Raw genomic sequence first — 20,657 nt, 5'->3', positions numbered from 1 at the left:
TTTTATTGATAATCAAGTGAAGTTTAGTCGAGAGTATTTTAACAGAGCACTTGACCAATCACAAAAAGCATTCAACCCTCCATGCTAAAACGTAGAAGGAAAATAAGGGTTCCAAAATACTGAATTCTAAATTTCCAATGAACTGATGACATTTATGATTTATCACCAAAAAAACCACATTTTACTTATATGAATCGTTATTAGGTCAAATTAAGCAACAACTAAAGTCAAGGGAGTAACACAAAACTATCAATATTAATTCAGTCTCAAGCAAGAGTTGCCCCCCCAGGCCCCCACCATCTTTTGTTTCTCTTTATTAAATCTCAAAACGAACACTGCTCATACCCCCACTTTTTTCTCATTTCTACCTTCCAATGGCATTTCTTACTAGCAAAACACCCATCTCAGTATTTTTTCTATTCATCTCATTCTCCCTTTATTCCTCCCTTACAACAGAAGCTTGTCATCGTATTGATAGAACAGCACTGCTTGGATTTAAGGCAAAGATCACCTATGATCCTTCTAAACTGTTACAAACATGGAAGCCATCCAACGACTGTTGCACCAAATGGGCTGGTGTCCAGTGTGACTCCACTGGCCGGGTTGTCAATGTATCTCGTCCTGGGCTTTCTTCCGGCGATGATTTCATAACTGATACATCAATGAACGGTACTCTATCATCTTCTCTTGGTAACCTTTCATTCCTTCGACTTCTAGACTTGAGTAATCTGAAGGACTTAAAGGGTCCAATACCACAGGAGCTAGGAAGATTGTCACAACTCAATTATCTCTTCCTTGATTCAAATAAACTCACTGGTTCCATTCCGATATCATTAATGAATCTTCGGAAGCTGAACAAGATTTACCTTAGTGACAATCAACTAACAGGTCGTATACCTTACCCGGTTTTTGAGTTTTTAACATCCCTCTCAGAGATTGGTCTATCAGGAAATCAGTTATCTGGTGGGATTCCATTTTCGATTGGAAAATTAGTGTCACTAACAAAGATTGATTTCCATTCGAACAATCTATCTGGTAGTATCCCAATATCAATTGGTCGCCTTAATAGACTCCAGTATCTTGACATCTCTGAAAATCAGATAACTGGGAGCATTCCTAACACTATAGGGGGACTAACTAAGCTTGTTCTGCTCTATTTTAATCAAAACAGACTCACTGGCAGCATTCCTTACTCAATTTCACAGCTAGTTTCTCTTCAGTTTTTTCGATTATCCGAAAACAAACTCACTGGTAGATTACCAGCATCCATCGGCTCGCTTTCAAGTATCCAGAGGCTGATCATTGAGAATAACAGGCTAACAGGCAATATCCCAGATACCATTGGCTTTCTTACTAATATCACCGAGATATACTTCTCTAACAATGAATTTACAGGAAAAATCCCTTCAAGTATTGGTAACCTTCGAAACCTCCTCACACTTGATCTTTCAAGAAATTATCTCTCAGGTCCCATTCCACCTCAACTAGCTAAGCTGAAACAATTACAGACTTTAGACTTGTCCTACAATCCCCTTGGTCTGGTCCAAATACCAGACTGGCTAGGTAAAATGAACCTCTTTCGGCTTTTGTTAGCCAAAACTGGGATTAGAGGGCAGCTTCCTGTATGGTTATCTTCTATGCCTACATCGACCCTAGATTTATCTAGCAATGGTTTATCAGGTAAACTACCAAATTGGATTGGCAACATGACCAACCTTTCTTTTCTCAACTTATCCAACAATGGCTTTCACTCTGCTCTTCCTCCAGATTTCAGGAACCTCTCACTCTTAATGGACCTTGATCTTCATTCCAACAAATTTTCAGGTCACCTGAAAACAATATTTTCAAAACGGGTAAACGAACCATTAGGCCATTACAACTCTATAGATTTATCATATAATCGTTTCATAGGTCCCCTCGATGAATATATAGGAAACTATGTGTCATTATCCACAGTTGAGAAGTTGGTTCTATCACATAATTCTTTGGGAGGGTCAATACCACGGACACTAGGAAAGTTGGGTCAACTAAAGAAACTGGAGCTCAAGTTCACTGGTCTGTACGGGAGGATACCAGCAGAACTTGGCGACGCCAAGGAATTGACGTCTGTATTGCTATCGGGTAACAAATTGGACGGTAGCATTCCACAGCAGGTGTTAAACTTGAGAGAGCTTGCAGAATTCGATGTGTCCAAAAACAGGCTAAGTGGCCCGATTCCTCCTCATAAGGCCAGCATTCCTGCTTCAGCATTCAAGGATAACCTTGGCCTATGTGGAGCTCCTCTTCCTTCTTGTATGCGTACCTAATGGCTCAAATTTGATTCCTTCGGTAGTTTCATTTCATAACATCTTATTTTGTTTAATACTGCTTTCCGATTTATGATAGCTGATTAGAACAAGTATGAATTAAACATTCTTAAATTAATGTTGTTGTGTAATTTTAACTTCCGACTTCCAGTATATGAGATGATTTCTTTTTCCTTCGGAGAAGAGGTAAGAATAATATAAGCTAACAATATAACAGAAAACAGCTTAAGAAATGCAGGCAATGCCAATTGCCAGAGGTGCAGTTGGGGCAATTCAAGTTGTCGGTCCAGGCATCACCATCCACTTCAGTGTTTTCATGCTTGTTGGACAATTTGTTGGTGACTTCTTGTTATGCAATGGAGTTCTCGTGCCCTAACTATTTGTATGGTTTGGTTTCTAACGAAGGAATTATGAGTTCATAACAGTTCATCACCCACTAGACCCCCAGTATTGTATTTATACATTTTCTTGGTTTTTCCATCTAAAAGACTAAAACAACCTATCCTAGCTTGCCACTAAGCGTCATCTTCACTTTCTTAATTACTGAGACATCCACAAGACGCACTTTCTTTGAGTTTGTCAAAATGCACTTAGTGGCTCATTCAGTTTCCTGACTTTCCTCCCCCCTACAACTCATTACTGAGCATACTCCTAATTTAATATTTCTAGAAAATCAATTAAAAAAGAACGATGTTTGATAAGCGTCAACTAATTTGAAGGCGCAAAAAGGCTCGAACGCTACTCATTAAGAAACAATACTCAACAGAAAATCCAGAATTGTTTGACCTAACCCTATTTTTAATCCAACAGAACAGATAATGATTATACTTTATAGTGAATCAAGAATTTAGAATGGGAGGGATGCTGGTGGAATTCGGATTCATACAAGACAAGATATTAGATTCAATACACTCAATAAAAGCAGATTACCAACTATGCACTTCGCCTTATATTCAATACTATAAGCAGTCTCATTAGTTTCAGAGATCTATTAGTAAAAACTACAGATCGAATAGGCACGCCATCTTACCTCGACTTACATTTTTAATACGAAAACTATAGAAGTAGCAAAGTATTTGAGTAATCTAGCTTCTTCTTCTTCTGTTTTCGGTAAATATATTTGAGTAACCTAGCAAAAGTAGCAAACACAATTGAAAGTGCTAAGTCGTCATGGAGAAAACATGAGATTAACAGAATAATTAATGTTCTAAGTGAAAATTTTAAAATAGTATACCACAACTGCAGAGGGTATGATCAAACGAGTCCGATCGATCACAGAAGGTCTTGGACGCTTCCTAGTCAATGTTTGACTAAAATCCTGCTGCAACTTTCACCCTTTTAAGGTTAGGAGCCATTCCAGCATACCCACCCACTGGCCACTGAAAATACATTCCCACGGTATCACAGGATGACTGATTTAAAACATACTTCCTGGCAAGTCATTCCAGATTTCAGTTGAGCAGCAGAAGAGATTTTGAGAAAATAACTACAAACTATAACAGCAATGCAAAAGGGAGCCTTGCGTTCTATTTGTTTTGTCACAAGTGACGCCATTCAGGCTACCTGGCAGGGCCTCAGCCACCAAGTTAAATATCGTTTATAAAGGATTTAGGCAAACTGTAATACATTCAGTATTTTCAAAACTTCAATCCATTCTTTCTCAATACATTTTTTTTTTCCTTCTCCACTCAAATTACTGGACTCCTTCATTCATTCATTGAAGACAAAAAGGAATCTACAATTCTCAGAGAGCACAGAATATCCGACGGCACTATGGATAGAAACTAACGGAGAGCATAAAATTTCTGAGACCACCAAATCACAAAAACTTCTCCAAACCATTATTCCACTTGCTCTCACTAGAGGAATGCATTGAAATAGGTAAATATATTGAGAGCCCCAACCACACACCAATCTCAGTTCACTATGGATCGTGTCAACACTTGCGTTTGGAAATGTAGGAATATTTTGAAATAGGTAAATCCATGACAATAGAAAAGCGTCAGAATTTATTTATACCCACAACTCAAAGTCTCAAATCCTTTTGTAATGTGAAAAAAGATTACCAATGTCAAGTGGTCTTGGACATGGTGCAAAAATATGTCAATTCTCCGGAGATCAGAACATATTGTGGGTAGGCTTTAAAGTTTGAAATATCCCAACGGTCACCGATATGCTGGGCCGAGATTTCACGTGTTGGCTTTAAGATTTTAAACTTGTCTCTTATAATCACCAACAATATTTCAAATATCAAAACTGAAAGAGGACATACTGCATCAGAAATGCTAAACAAAGTGACAGAGTGAGAAAATCATGGTTCACAATATAAAGCAGAGAACAAGGCTCTGAAGAAACTGACCCTGTTCCTAGCTCTGGAAATATCATTACCTACTTTTAACCAACGAGTTTGCACTTCCAGATAATTTCCTCCCTACAAGCAAGACATTTGAACTCCAACGCAAGATCCACTCTGCCTCAGGAGAGAAAACTCTAAGAAAAATCCAATTTCTCAAATGTTTCTAGGACATTATCCTTTTTTTTATATAACGTATCTACAAAAGCCTCATTCTAATATTTTGACTTTCTCCTAAGGGCCTCTAAAACTTTAACTGAAAACGAAAACTGGCTTACCAGAGAGAACTCTCAAGTCTCACCACTCCGTCTTCAGTAATCTTGTGACTCTTGTCCATGACCTGTGAACCCTCAAACCAGAGGTACTCAACTTAGAGGAACATGTTTATGAAACCTGTACGTGCTACGGAACACAAAAGAATGATGGTCGGAGGTCGCACAAATCACAATAGAGTAACAGAACCAGCCTAGGCAAACTCTGTCCAAATTCAAGAGTAGGATCCTCTTGTTGATTCTCTTGTTGATTGCAGCAAGTGATTAGAGGTCTGATAACTTGCAACCTTAGACATTCCACAAAGGCTTAGACTCACTCTACAGCCGTAGAGAGATTAAAAGAGCTCCAGACTTTTCTCTTATCCCTAGCTTATCTATCCTTAAATGTGGTGTGCTATTAACTCTGGAAGTTATTAGCTGGGCGGCTGGGCAAGTATAACCTGGTGAACTACACATCCCACCAAAATCACAATGTCAGGTTTTAAAAATGAAAGAAAGCGGGTCTTTACAGAACAAAGGTATATACAAAATCAATGCAAACTGTTTAAAACTTCAAATTAGGGCGGGAGTTTCGCCTGAGGAAAAACCACCAATTTGGATGGAGAAGCTGGGAAACAAGGGGCATCATCGACAACCAATCAACAAGGACTGTTTTTATCCCACTGCCTCTCCACTACTTCCAACATCTCACAGTCAAACTCCTGCTTGACTGGATCAAGACAAATGTGGAAGAGAAACACGACTTGAATTAACAGGCACATCTCGAAACTATTTTTTTCCAAACACGCTCGTTTGGCGTTTCGATACAGGTGTTTTATAGGCGACTAGGCGTAAATCGTAATATTTAAGCTACCCCCGTTTAGCTGTGTTTAATGTTAACGAACCGTGCCCGTGCGTAATGTTTAAGCTACCCGGTTTAACCGCTTCCAAAATAGAAATTATTACTCTCAAGATCTCGGGTTTGACCAAGTAAAATAGAAATTGCCTGGTTGCCACGCGCGGGAACCTATATATATGTAAAAGCCAAGTGATGCCTCCTTTTTTTTCCACTTGGTGTAACAACTAACAAGGGCTGCGTATTCTCGATTCCCTTCAGTTCTTCTCTGTCTCTCGTGAATCCACACTGGACAACGCCCATTGATTTTCTAGTTTGTGGTAAAATCTTTTCTTTTCAATTTCTAGTTTCTATTTTTCAGTGTTTGTTACTTTGTTTTATAAAAATCATTAGAACAGTTGAGTACTTGAGTAGGAATGACTCAAAGTTATTGCTGATACACAATTTTAGATGCCTGTTATTGTAATCATCAAATTAAATTAGATGGTGCGATATAAACTATCAATCATTCGATGGCAAATAGCAAAAGAGAGAAACCAAAGACTTGGACGGAATTAACAAATTATCCTTGAGATTCATCGAACAGTGAATCACTGTTGGCCTCTTTAGATCCAATATTTAGAGGTGAGGTACCTCTAGAATCTATACTCAAGCTTAAAATTTGGGATAGGGTAACAGAAGATTTAGACATCCCCATTGATGGTTGAAAAAAACAAGTAACTGCGATGCTCAAACAGACAATGTGGTCATCTCTGAAAACAACCATAAGAATTTCTATGAAACATTGAGGTTGATATATTACAAACCTCAATGTAAACACACCAACACGGCTTCTAATCTATTTGTTGGCTTATTCTGCTTGGACTCTCGTCCAAATAAAACTCCAGCAGTGGACTCACCAACACCCGAATGAAGAGAAACAGAAACTTTGGGACTAAACAATAAGCAGATTTATGCAATCATCACCTTCTAATTAAACTGTCTTTGCAATGCATTTGAAGAAAACTGAAGCAAATTCCTTCTATAGTTCTATATAGTCTGTACATGATAATGAATGTAAGTGAGACCAAAAATACAAATTACTGGTATATTTCAAATCAAATCACTATTTGGGATAAAACTATCCCATGTTTCTGTATTTTTTTCCTCTTATTTTACAGCCCCTCAGGGAGATTCTCACGATATGGATACACTTTAGGCAGATACATACAGGCAAACTAATAAAAGAATTGCACCCGATGTTAAATTGATATAAAAACAAACAGCTGAAAATGACAGTCCCCTGGAGAAAATCAAACATGTATTAGAAACATTTACTTGGTTTTGCAAGAATCAAGCAGCCATACAAACTGGTAGAAGGGGAAAAAATTAACAGAAACCGGTGGAGCTAATTCGTTTACCATTTTGTACGAGTCCTAATCACATGCTGCACTATTAGGAAGGGAAAGCAAAAATCCTATCAGCAATCTTTGTGCGACAAATTGGGCACTCAGTACACGCAAGTGAGCATGGTTTACACACTGCACCAGAAATGAGCATTGATAAGCAACATTATAGTATAAAAATACAGTTCTGTTTTGGTGTAAAGGCTATGACTTACAGCAAAAATGCCGACATGGGAGGAGAAGTGCGGCAGTTGGCGCTTCAAAGCAAACTTTACATACGTGAGAATTCGTATCCCCGGTCCCCAGAGCTTCAAGTTGCTTGTCCTTCATCTCTTGCATCCGCGCCTGCATACATTTAAATAAAATGAGAATGAATAGCTCACATTAGGATTAACAACTGACAGGTTTCTTTAATTATATATGTATACAATGCTTATCAACACACAAGTGCCGACTGAGAACTTCATCCACCGAAGAAAATAAAAAGTCATAGATCCTATAACTTCTAGACAGACTGACAGTCATCAACCAATTGAGTTTCTCAAGGTATTAACATGTCGTCAAAAAAGAAACCAACACTGGTTGTACCCGCTGAATCAGAAATTCAGCTTACATGAAGATATTCTTATCACTAACGAACAATAATAATGCAATATGCCAAAAATTGAGCAACTTGACTGGTAACAGGGAGGTCCATGCATTAGCCCAGTGGCTTTCAAACTCTAAGCATGGAGCCCACTTCAACTTAGGTTGGAACACAGAGTACCGATACACTTGTGGAGACCCGAGTTGAGATAACTAGACATACAATTGGATATATAGTGGATATAACAAATATAGTACCAGGCTACCAGCCACAATAAAAAATTAAAAAAAAAATATCCTAGTGAACCACACATTTGAGTGTCATGTTAAAGTTTCAACTTCTGCCCTAAAATGACATAATTACATAAAGATGTATTCAATTGTTAAGCAATGATCCCTGATGAGGATATTTGTATCAAGGAGGATACCCTTAAAGAATATCAGCACTACACCAAGATTACATTCATCTTAATTTGATAGAAATTTCTTGACAAGATTGCAAAATTAGGAAAGTCAGGACCGTTAAAGTTACTATGGGTGTCTGTGACAGTATCACATAGGTCAACCTAGTAGATTACTTTGTAGAGAAGACATAATCTGAGTTTACCTTCAGACGGACAACTAAAGGATCTAGCTCAGCACCATCAACTGATTTTGCACTATCTGAAATTGATTTTGCACCATCTAATACATGCAACTCTTTAAGGACTACACTGGAACTATTGTTGTCATTCATTTCTGTGTCATTCACAAGGTCTATTCCAGCATCAATAGACCTCTCGTCAGTGTTCAACTCAGTGACCACTCCCCCCTCTTTCTTCAATTTTGCAACCAGCACCCACATGCTTGCTAAATCATTTTCTAAAGCTGCCTCTCTTTTCTTTGCTTCATCAACTCTTTTCCTGTATTCTTCTTCAGCAGCTTCCTTTTCAGCTAAAGCTGCTTCTAGAAGGGCCTCTCTATGTTTCTTTGCCTGCAACTCCGTCCTTATTTCATCAGGATCAAGATTCCAGTATTCAGCTTCATTAAAAACTGTGCTCGGGATTTCATTGCCCCTGCCAGTAAGCCGACCTTTTCTTCCAAGCCTCATACTCTCAATCTTGCCTTCAGAAAACTTGCGGCTGACACCATTAACTGTTTGCATGCCCGCACCTCTAGAATTAATCATATCTTGAGCAGCTAACAACTCCTTTTCTTGTCTGGCATTATGTAGTGAAAGCTTTGTGACTTCACCAGCCAGATTTTTTAATTCAACAGCTGCAGCAGAAGCCAACTCCTTTGCATAAGAAGCTTCTTCAGCCAACTTTTGATTCTGCACACGTAATCCACTGTTCTCCTCCATTAGATGAACATGTTCTAGCTTTTGTTTCTCATTCTCAATCTCCTGTTTGGAACAATAAATCCAATAAAATTAATAGATAAATAAATAAGCGATAAAAGCCCATGAGAGTCACGTTGATATAAACTCCAGGATAAAGATGTGAATTACCACTACATGAAATTAACTATATCGAGACGAAAAAAAAAAGGCGGATGGGGGGAGGATTAGGTATACCGCGCTACATTGTTAACTACAAACAAGTATCGAAAACCTAATGATCACAGTAACTACCTGAGACTGAATTTTTCTTTTCAACTCGTTAATGTAATCTTCATAGCCACACTGATCTGAAGTTGATTCTGATTTTTCACAATTGACCAATGCCAATTGTTGTTGCAATGAGAGAAGTTTCTCTTGCAATTCTTTATTCTCTGAACACTGGAGGAGAAAAAAAATTGTGAGTCAAAATATATAGAAAAGAAAGGTCAATTGTGGTTACATAAAGAATATATATGTTTTACTAAAGGAAATGGAAAATAGAAACTCTGGCATTCCATTACCTTATCTTGCAGTTGTTCCTGGAGAATACGATTGTCTGCTGATTTAATCTGCATTCAGTTCATAGCTTTTAACGATAGAAAATCTGAATTGTTATTAGCTCAAAGCACGTCAAATTTTAAATGGTTGACACTGAATGCTCACGTCAAATGCAAGCACGCATACACGCACGAATGTAGGCACATAAATAAAAGAGTATCTATACTGACCTCTAGCTCAAATCCCTTCTCATTGCATTGTGTCATCAATCTCATAAGCGTCTGTTTTTCAAAAGAAACCGCATTTTATTCCTTATAACAAACATAGACCATCGCTAACTCAAAGAATGAAAATAGTAATGAAACAACATATGAGCAAATAAAACCACCTGCTGCATGTCAACTAATGATGCGTTAGCTATTGACGCCTCACCACTCTCAGTGATGTGTTTCTCTAATACTCTCATCTGTCTCCTCTTTTCTTGTATCTCAGATTCCAATTTCTGTATCTGCATTTTTACAGCATTCAACACAACTCAGCAAAGATGAAAGAAGAGCCCATAGGCAAGAAGGACTCGCAGCTCATTATATAGCGTGTTTGTCCTCCACCATTGTATAAACTATAATGAATTTTTAAAAAACATAAGCATTCAAAAGAAATTAAAATATCAACCCTCCATTCATTTTGCAGGTTTAGCAATTGAAAATGAGACGCTTACAAGTATGTCCTTGCATCAATTCCAATATAAGAAATAATTTTTTTCCTTTTTTCTTAGATCGGTTTATAAGCTCTTATTATTCAACTCCCAAAATGAGAGCTCAATCTAATTATTTAACTCCCAAAATGAGAGCTAGGAGGGAAAACAAGGTAATAACCTAACACGGACTTATATCAAGAAGATATTGTATGTTAGAGTTCACGGATAAGATCTTAATCACAATCTGCAAATGAAGATAATTTCACCTGCGCCTGTGAACCATCAGGATCATTTACAGATTGATCCATTAAGCGTTTGAGGGTACTGGTGCTGAACGCAATCTCACCAGCAAGCATCTTAACCTGTTCGACCAACAGATCCATCTGATCTGATGTCATAGCCTAATTTCAATAAGAAAAGGAAGCTGAAATTAATTGAAAGTCCGTCTAATTCTAGTCAAATCAAATTACTTTGAGTCTACCGATCTTGATACACAAAGATCGACACCAACTAAAAAAGAGCAGTAATCATACCGTTGGTAGTCTAGAACCACTTCCAGACCGACTGATAAGTTCACCGGCTTGGGTTGACTCAGTGACTGAACTACTAGTCGGTGACTGTTCTTCATTCCACTTGCTGGAAGATCTTCTGTGTCTCAGATTATATGATGGGTCTGACGGAACTGATAAAGCAGAAGATGGAGAATCCTGATCCTCAGTTTCTCCAAGCAGGGGAGAACTCTCACCTAAAACTTCCAATTTCTGACAGAAATGAAATAACCAGCATCATAATACCGCCACAAATTATAGAACAGGATACATTTCAAATCATATTTCTGTTTTGTATTTTCTCGCCAAAATTCAGAATCAATTCAGTAAAGCATATATTTAGTTTTATTTTAAACGTTGACTATATTGAAATGCCAAAATTATTTTAGAAATTGTCATTGCTAAAAAAACGAAGAGAAACTGTCTTTATCCCTTGACTAAAGAGTATAATAGAAATTTACTTCATCTTCACCAAGAGAATGATGTCGTTGGTGACTGGATACATCACTCAAATATCCAGGAATTGTATTTTTTGTAGAAACAAGTATGAGCTTTGTTAGTCTTTGGATCCTACTCATTAGAGCTGCTTTTGCTTCCTCTTCTTCCTCTAATCTTGATTGCATTTTCACTTGTCCCTCTTCTAACTGTTCAGATCATGTGATTAAGAAAATGCTCAATGACAAACAATAGGACATTTTACAATGATAAGATCATAAATCATAGAGACAAGCTGAAACAATAACATTAAAAGGCTGGACAACAAATACTGGTTTAAAGTATAAATAACCTTTTGCTTCAAGGTCAATATTTCCTCATGATTGATACCAGCCAGAACCCCCTGCTTCAGATGATCAAGTTCTTCTTTAAGGGTTGAAATTTCCCTCTGATACTTCTTAATCAATGACTTCTCATCGATAATCTGGAACGTGAAAAAAAAAAAAAAAAAAAGAGGTAAATCCAAGTATGCTTTGCCACCATACCATTCTGGTTGAAACTTGATAGCATGCTGAGGTCAGTTATGTACTTACTCTATTTCGTGAAGCAAAGATTTCAACTCGCTTTGCTCTGCTTGCAAACTTCAATGTGTTATGAGTTTCCTCCATGTTACTCGATGCAGGAGTAATTGTGCATATAAGCTGTAGAAGATCCTTTATTCAATAACTGAATAACAACCCAAAGTACAAAATAAGGACACAAAAGCGTCCCAAAGGAAAAGAGAAAATGTACAAACACTCAGTAAGGAGTACAGAGGGGTGTGATGCACTTCCTTGTATGCACTAAAACACCTCATGAATACTATACATGGCTCGATGAGATTTAATATGAACAATTTGATGTTGAACAATACTTACAGATACATGCCCATGGCCACTCAATGAGGACTGTAGAAGACGGGTAAGCTTGGAATCACGATATGGAACGTGAGATGACTTCCCCTCACTTAGCTTGCCAATTACCTTCAGTATTAAGGCAAAATCAGATCTATGGTAATATAATAAATAAGCAACTAAAACACTTCAGCGAATTCACATATCTATTCATCACACAAACCATAAATTCCATGTGTATAACAATGCAATTTCTTCATCTTTCAAATAATTAAACATAAACAACCAAAGATGGAAAACATATTCACTATGAGAACAAATTGTCAAATAAAACACATAAACCTCTAAATGCAACATAAGTATGTATCACTAGGAACAGCTTCACTTTCCAACTTTAACTATACCAGAGAATTCACATATCCTAGCTCAGTTATAATAATAAATGTCATTACAATAAACAAGGGCGGGTGTAAATTTTTCGAAGGAAAAAAATATATATTCACTAACCAAAACAACTTCCATTGGAACGTTAGCCAAAATTAATGGAAGGAATAGAAACACCTACAGTTCCAAGAGTTAAAAGACTTTTGTTGATGTACGACCCTTCCTTTCTCCTTATTCCAGTTGTTTCTGTTTTTGAACTCTCTGATCCGGCTAGATCAATCAAATTCTGAAGTAGAATTAAACAAACAAACAACAAAAGAGAGTGAGATGGGAACCCTTGAGCTTTAAAAAGTTTTTCTGTAATCGACAACACAATCACATACAAGTTGAGAGAATATCACTTCTTCATCATATTCGTCACCACGGGAGCTACTTTCAATCATCTGTCATAAACACAGTGCCTAAATTCAGAGTGCAAAATACAGACGGACAGACAAGGAAACATCAAAGAACAAGTGCAAGTTAATCATATTCATATTCAATTTTGATCTTGCACTTGATGAAAACACACACACACCCACACAAACGGTATTAAGCTTAAGAAATAAACCTAACTTTGATGATACCTAAAAAAACAACATTTGTGCTTAAAAGCCGCGGCTATATCGAGATGTCTAACAGTGATCCAAGCCCAGCAGTAATACATATTTTTAGATAGCTTAACAAGGGAACTTGTGATTATATATTTACACCCCACATTTTATCAACTAAAAAAAAAAAGGGATGGCCTAGTGTAGAGGTGGGGACTGTATCGATGCACCAGGAACTCATTCCCATATTGGTGAGGTTCCGTATAAAACCTGGGGTTCTTATGGATGTCATACTTTCTGCAATAGTGCTAAGGCTTTTTAGGTACATGCACACCTCTTATAGCGAGATTATAAAGTGAGCAGTATCAGCATGTTGAGGGATCAGGTGGATATCCACATATGATGCAGTTACTAGGGCAAAACTTGCACATTTAACATATAAACCTATGGCTACAGAATGCAATCAAGAAGCACATAAGCCTCCTGTACTATGAATTTCTTAACTACATTTTTTGTTTTACTTAGAACCACAAAAACACATACTGAAAAACGTCACAATAGCATGTGATTTCTTAGCAGGCGAGCAATACTGGAGCATAATAGAATTGGATGCTCGCTTCGAAGAACACTTACCAGAGTGAATATGGTATGACTGCGGCTACTGAACAAGTTAAAGTTATTTGAACCAACATGACGATGTTCTGTCATCATAAACATTAGGTGTTAGAAACAAGAAAATGAGGACACTGGGAGGGGAAAAAAGAGCTGAATTTTCGAAATGGGTGTGTGAACAAATTTGAAGGTGAAACTTACCTTCTCCAGCAGCAATGAAAGATAGTGCGTGACCAGGCGATAAAACAACTTCTTCCTTTATTCCCTCAACATAGGTGCCCTACAGCAATTTTGAGTTTGCCCGTTAACATCCAATAAATTGTACTTAAGTGATGAAACTTCAAAGAAGATAAGAAATGAATAAATGTTTTGACTATATCAAAAACAAACAGATAAACAAAAATAAATACACTGAAAAGAATGCTCCTCTTACTACAGAGTGGATCAGCAAAAATAGAGGTTAGCACAAACAATTGATCATTTGATGATTAAGTGATCATTTGTGTATTCTTAATTTCTTATGTCTTATACTCTTGCATCATAAAATATATAGATAAACAGACGACAGACAAGTAAGATGGTATGAGCATGTGCAACATAAACCACTCTAGTTAGACCCTAAGGGAACACACTACTTGAGATTCTTAAGGAATAATTAGTAGATCAAGCAGAAAGTGTGTCAAGTTGTGAGAGCGGATTGAGAAAACTCAAGCAATTATAAACCATGCTTTTCAATATACATGAATAGAGCCATAAAAATTTTAAACAACTGTCACCGTTCAAAAAAGTTTACGGAACCCCACTAGATCAACGATTAGGAAAAACTAGCCTTCAGGCTACTAAAGCTTATGACTACTATATAGCCTCACGGCTATAAACTCTGCAAACACTGAGGCTTATGGTTCAAGCTATTCGTCAAATATGTTTTGTCCACCACAACTTGCATAGTATATCAACAAATTTTTTGTGTACCAGACAATCGTCAATGCTCGTACTCGACATACCACAACTAACACATTCAGCATCTTAAACCCTATCTTTATATCATGTGAGACATATTTTTTAAAAAAATACAAGTTAAAATAACCATACTGTTCAAGTCAATCCAAAAACCTTCCTACGTTAAAATCTTCTGTAAGTGGGAGATTATGTTAACTTTGCTTTCGGTCACATCACTTCATAAGGGTTTTTAACTATAAATTTTGGAAAGTTCAAAAAAACACGAGTGAACTGATGAAAGGGAAAGTACAAATCATATTGACATCAAGCCGCTGAATTGAAGTGAATGCATGGCTATCAGTACAATACGTAACAGATGCACTGATGAGAACAAAAATGTAACATGTAGCCAGATAGAAAACCAACCCAATATTTTCCATACATTTCCACCATAAAACTCTAAAACGAGTCAATAGAGGTAATATGTAGACAAATTTTAGAATGGAAGTCTGAAATGTAAATGCTAACAATTCATGGGATAAGAATTCAAAACTCAAACCTGCGCATCCTCCCTAACACGTAGGTTTTGTCCAGTTGGGTCGAGCAAATCATTTATCACCTACAACAAAAATAAAAGAATAAATAAGGGTTTAGAATTACATGACATTCGACTACAAATTTGGTATAACCAAATATAAGATTAATATAAATACCCACATTTCAGAATACAATAAAGACGAAAAAAAAAAAATGAACAATAAGCAAAATATCTTGTGATATAGACACTGCATACATTAGGGCATCTCCAATGGGGGGTGTAAAATTACACCTCCACCTAAGTGCCACACAGGCTCCACCTAGGTGCCACTGGGATTTAACAACTCCACATACACACTAGTTTATAGGCTATATATACCCACACTCTATAGTTCCCAATGGAGAGATGTACAAAAGTTTGGATTTTTAACTCGGATGTCACTTCCCTCTTTAAATTAAAGAGGGATGGTCAGTTTTAAATGACGTCAGAATTTAAAAATTAGAACTCGACACTTTAGAACTACAGCGGGACGTCACTTGACGCCAAGTGACGTCCGGACGTACTTTAAATTCGTGTCACTTCAAGTGACGCCCGGGCTTTTTAACAACTTGTATCTAGGTGGGGTATTCCCCACTTGTTGTATTAGCTTATTAACTACTGTTTGCAACCCCTATTGGAGGGAGTTTTTTTATTATTATTATTTTAATGTGTAAACTTTACACGTTATACGATTTACACCCCTCATTGGAGATGTCCTTAAAGGAGAACAGGGAAGAAACATAACGGAGAGAAATATTGTCCTACCTGTCTAAACCTTGGATATATATATATATATATATATATATATATATATATATATATATATATATATATATATATATATATATATATATATATATATATAGCAATTATAGGCTTATCTCAAGAACAAAATAAAATCATGTGCTAAAATGATTTAATTGGATTTTATACAACTAGCCTAAACACAAAGCATTAACACGGTCGTGTTCTTGTATCCAAGACACGAAGCAGCATTAAATTCACTTAGATCAAATTCAATCAAAAAATTTTGTGCTTAAGAATTTCATGAATCAAAAAAGAAAGAAAATATAATGATAATAAATTTTACAAAAATCTATTCGATACATAAAGTGAACTCCCTAAAATAACCGTTTTTGGTTCAACAAGTTTGGTTAAAATTTATTTCCTTATTTTTCTACTTCCTAAATATATAATTGTATTTCCCAAATTATCGACCCGGAAATATTTCCCAACCAATGCGACACTTCGTATTCAACTCACCTGCTTAAATTTAGCTATTAAAGAAACAACAGGTTCGCTACCAGGAGATAAGAGGCGGTCTTTTACTGAAACATTCCAGTAATGTCTATTCATTTGAAACATTCCAGAACGTTTATTAATGTGTATGGGAACCAATTTCAAGTTGTTGGAGAGCACTTTGCAATTTGTTAATCATAAGTCTTGAAAAGGTGAGACCATAAAAGTTTGATCCGTTAAGATAGATGAATCTTCTTGTTTGTTGTGTGGATCCTTGCCTTAATATGTAGCTCAGTGTCAAAGTAGGATTCATGTCATTAACTCCAATACTTTGTTACCATAGGATGAGATGAACAAATAGGACTCACCGTGAGGATTTTGTTGTCATCCAAGATGAAGACAGATTTCTTCCTTGTACAGATTGGGCACTTTGCATAGCGTATATACTAATGCTTGTTCTTTCATGATATGTCTACCAAAAGTATATTTGTTATCATCAACCCAAACCCTCCCTTTAACATCCCGACTGCAATTCATCATGTTATCAGCATTTAGTTTTGGGTTATTACCAAATGTGTTACGACATTAATACTTCTAAAGAGTGAACTAGTAACCTGCCACAAATTCACTTTGCTAGCTATGACATCTGTTGAGACCTTCTCATCTTCATATTAGTGTTTTTACAGTCTTACCATAAATATCGTTCTGATATGCTCCACTTGTTCTTTAAGTTACTTTTAGTTTGTTCTTTACTATGTTTCTTTGTTTAGTTTTTTTTTTTTTTTTTTGGCAGATATCGATTTCTTTTGCCTTATCCATGCGTGGAGATTGTGGCTTCACTGATAAGCAGGCACAAGTTACACAGTCACGAGGTCCTGCTGGCTTACAAGTAATAATAATGACAATACACAATTATAATAGTAAATACAATAATAGAATTACCAAACACATACCCACATCAACAAACAAAGTATAGATTACCAACCTCGTTATATATTTCAAGATATGACACGCGAAGCAAAAACTCTCTTCCAGGAGTCTGCAAGAAAATTCAGCATGTTTACTCCGATATAAAGCTAAGAAGAAAGAGCATGTCATAACAGATCAGATAAATAAACTTACATCTTGTATTATGCTGAAAACATCCTTGATGGCCAATGGTATAATTCCAGGAGCGTTATGATCTCCCTGCAAAACCAAAAATCAGGATACAGAATAAACAAAGTGTACTGCACAATAGTCTGCCGAATACTCAGACTAATCTGAAGTCTTAATATATAACTACAAATAAATATGTGTACAGGGAAAAAGCATTGAATATTTAATCAGCACAGTAATTATAATCATTATATTAGCAATAGTACTCGGTACTTGGTCATAATTTTGCTGAGCGGCAGTAGCAATACCAGCCAAAAACTATTGCATTAAATACACATACTAAAAGGACCAAGCATCCAGTCAGGACTGGTAGCATTATGAAAAACAACATTATGGAACAAAAGAAAAATAAACAGATTCTTTTCTTTCTTTTTTTTAATGTATATAAAAAAGGCAGTTTTGTAGACATTATGGAGAACCTTGCAACCACAAATTGGCATTCTCAGATAAGAATCACACACAAGTGGAGTCACTCGTGACAATATCCTATATTACAAGCAAACTAAACCCATGGCTGTTAAACTATCAGTAATACCTAAAACAGGTTATGTATATACAGCGAGCATACTGCGTTTGTTGCCATAAGACAAAATTAAGTAGCTTGCTAATGTACTTGTACTTGTAGGCTACAGACTGCAGTATTCCTTCGTTAGTAGAAAACTGTACAAACTCGTCCTTTATTCTTATCCCTTTTTAATGAAACAACCTTAGATGTAAGCGTGTAAATCACAACCATAACTCCATATGAAGATTACAGATATTAACATTTCATGGAGATTGTAATGACAAGCTTCAGTGTTCAGTCAAATATCTACAATAAATGGATCAATCGCTAGGGACTCCAGTACAACATAGGGAGGTTCTCATGAACGTAATATACAAAGTTAAAAAATAGTGAATTAAAGGAGAATGAAGTACATACATGCATAGTATGTGTCTTCCCACTACTGGTAACACCATACGCAAATACAGTCCCTGCAATGCATAACCATCAACAAAGACAATCATGAATTCACTTTACTTGAAGGCCGAAGCTTATGTTTGGGTCACAATTCACAAATTGGGAAGTTATGTGAATAGTTATCTTACCATTGATACCGTCCATTGCAGTCTTAACCACAGGTCGAGCAGCAACGTCATACACTGCCATTGATTTCGTTGACGGTCCAAACACTTTATCTGTTAAACAAATAAACAACACCAATAGTGTTTCAATCCAGCTCAATGCCTCAAAACCAATAACATTCTTTAAATGTGAGCATACCGAAAGCATATGCAGTAGCAGGATTAAACTCGTTTCGAACAATTTTATCTCCATCAGCATACCAAGCCACCTCATCGCCCCGTTGAAACTCACGCTCACTACAATCCAAAAAAAAAAAAAAAAATCAACCCACATTGTAACCCTTAGATCTAATAAAAACAAAACCAGATCTAAACTTACTTCAACGGTCTAAACCGGATAGTAACTGAAATACTATCACCAGATCTCGAAGAGTCAACAACAATTGGATCTCCAATAAGTTCTTCAGCAGACGGAAAAGCAACCGGTGCAACCATCCTATTATTATTATTTCTCGAACCGGGTCGGTTTATTGACCCAGCGTCGTTATTACGGCCTGCTCGTGAAACCGGTTTAGAAGAGTAACCGTTACCCGAACCGGAATTATTATTATTGTAGAATGAGGAAGCTGAAGAGGAACAAGAACGTGGGAATGAGGATCTTCCGTTAATTAATGATGAAGTTGATGATGTTGATGAATATGGACTTGATGTAATTGGTTTACGGTATCCGAATGGCGAACTACTTCTTCCTCGTGATGAAGAAGCCGCCATCGGTTTTAAAAACAATAATTTTGAAGAAGTGGAATGAGGAAGAGGGGAATAGAAATAGAAGAATGAAACAAAAAGAGGAATATGTCAGAAGTTTTCACATGCTGTTTTTATACTAAAGTGAGAAAGAAGAAGTGAAGAACAACTCACACTGAAGACTGAACTCAGATCTCTATCTTGTTTTATTTTATTTTATTTTTAGTTAGAGTAGTTACTTGTACATTTTCTTGAGAGGGAGGGGGAGAGGGGTCTTCGTTTCGTGTGTTTTAAGACAGATGGTTGTGTTGTGGAGTGGCAGAGAACTGGTGAGAGTGGAATAGAAAATATATTTGTTTTTTCTATTTTATTTCCTTTTTTCTAGGGGATAAATTAGTAGTTAATGAAAGGGTGATGAGGTGGCGTGTTGTGGTGACGTGGTTAAGGTGGTTTTTAAAACACTGGGAATCTTGAACGCGCTATAAGCCAGAGTTTGAAAATTAAAACAGAGTTTAATTGAGCGGGAAATTACTGCGGATTCAGTAGACAAAACCTGAAGTGTGGTGTCAGCTAGGGCAGAGTGTCGTCTCTGTGTACGAACCGTTGGATTGGTTTCAGTTTTTGTACTTTCGATAGAGTAGGTGAGTGTCTGAAAAAATGGATGACACTGAGGGTGAGAGGATGAGAGGTGAGTTAAGAATGTGGCTGAAACGAGGAGTTTGAGTGCGGAAGTGTTATTGTCATGACACGTTAAATTTTTTCAATTGCGTGCAATTTAAATTTGTCTCGTTACCTTTTATTTTTTTATTTTATTTTAGTTTGGGATTTTGAATGGTGGAATGGGAGAGTTCTCAATGACAAAACGGACCAAAAAAATCACTCCCATAACATTTTTTTAATCACGACAGAGTAGATGAAATTTCAAAGTATATTTTTGACACAAAATAAAAAAAACAGCTAGGATAGATAAAAAGTCCAATTTACTTTTGATCCGAAATAACAAACGGCCTAATCCGACCCAATCGAAACGACTTAGTGCATATAGTATAAACATTTATATCTATTTAGGGTATGAAATATAAACAATCAACATAATGTATGATCATTAAGAATATCTATTAGGGTATGAGGTATGAATAGTCAACGTAAAAGTATGAACAATTATAGACAATTATTATTCAT

The 20,657-nt window shown here is 36.5% G+C and overlaps 2 protein-coding genes and 1 long non-coding RNA gene across 7 annotated transcripts; 1 reads left to right on the top strand and 2 right to left on the bottom strand.

The window, feature by feature from the left end:
• Positions 1-220: 220 nt before the first annotated feature.
• LOC147520490 (uncharacterized) lies at positions 221-2,447 on the top strand. The gene has a single exon (XM_086594959.1). It carries the CDS (start codon positions 375-377, stop codon positions 2,304-2,306), a length of 1,932 nt encoding a protein of 643 aa, XP_086451085.1. The 5' UTR covers positions 221-374; the 3' UTR covers positions 2,307-2,447.
• A 756-nt stretch (positions 2,448-3,203) lies between these two features.
• On the bottom strand, positions 3,204-5,741 carry LOC147520489 (uncharacterized). Of its 5 annotated transcripts, XR_015214425.1 has the most exons (5): positions 4,938-5,739; positions 4,699-4,776; positions 4,373-4,562; positions 3,541-3,737; positions 3,204-3,435 (listed from the first exon to the last, which is right to left on the bottom strand). It is a non-coding gene; the product is annotated as an uncharacterized LOC147520489 (long non-coding RNA). The 5 variants fall into 5 exon arrangements; XR_015214424.1 differs by having other exon boundaries at positions 4,373-4,776; positions 4,938-5,741; XR_015214426.1 differs by lacking the exons at positions 4,373-4,562; positions 4,699-4,776 and having other exon boundaries at positions 4,938-5,723.
• A 1,019-nt stretch (positions 5,742-6,760) lies between these two features.
• On the bottom strand, positions 6,761-19,848 carry LOC147520488 (kinesin-like protein KIN-7D, mitochondrial). The gene is made up of 25 exons (XM_086592031.1): positions 19,111-19,848; positions 18,931-19,028; positions 18,756-18,845; positions 18,589-18,641; positions 17,631-17,696; positions 17,494-17,547; positions 15,252-15,311; positions 13,955-14,033; positions 13,775-13,842; positions 12,935-12,994; positions 12,733-12,837; positions 12,192-12,296; positions 11,868-11,975; positions 11,627-11,758; positions 11,301-11,483; positions 10,825-11,052; positions 10,558-10,692; positions 9,983-10,102; positions 9,825-9,875; positions 9,618-9,665; positions 9,349-9,495; positions 8,344-9,120; positions 7,367-7,496; positions 7,167-7,286; positions 6,761-7,048 (listed from the first exon to the last, which is right to left on the bottom strand). The coding sequence occupies exons 1-24, from the start codon at positions 19,500-19,502 to the stop codon at positions 7,201-7,203; spliced, it is 3,375 nt and encodes a 1,124-aa protein (XP_086448157.1). The 5' UTR covers positions 19,503-19,848; the 3' UTR covers positions 6,761-7,048; positions 7,167-7,200.
• Positions 19,849-20,657: the final 809 nt, after the last annotated feature.

The sequence above is a fragment of the Coptis chinensis genome, chromosome 2, assembly GCF_015680905.1.
Source record: "Coptis chinensis isolate HL-2020 chromosome 2, ASM1568090v1, whole genome shotgun sequence".
NCBI classification, from domain to species: Eukaryota; Viridiplantae; Streptophyta; class Magnoliopsida; order Ranunculales; family Ranunculaceae; genus Coptis; species Coptis chinensis.
Note: the sequence above shows the minus strand (reverse complement) of the source record. Positions and strands in the feature narration are given on the sequence as shown.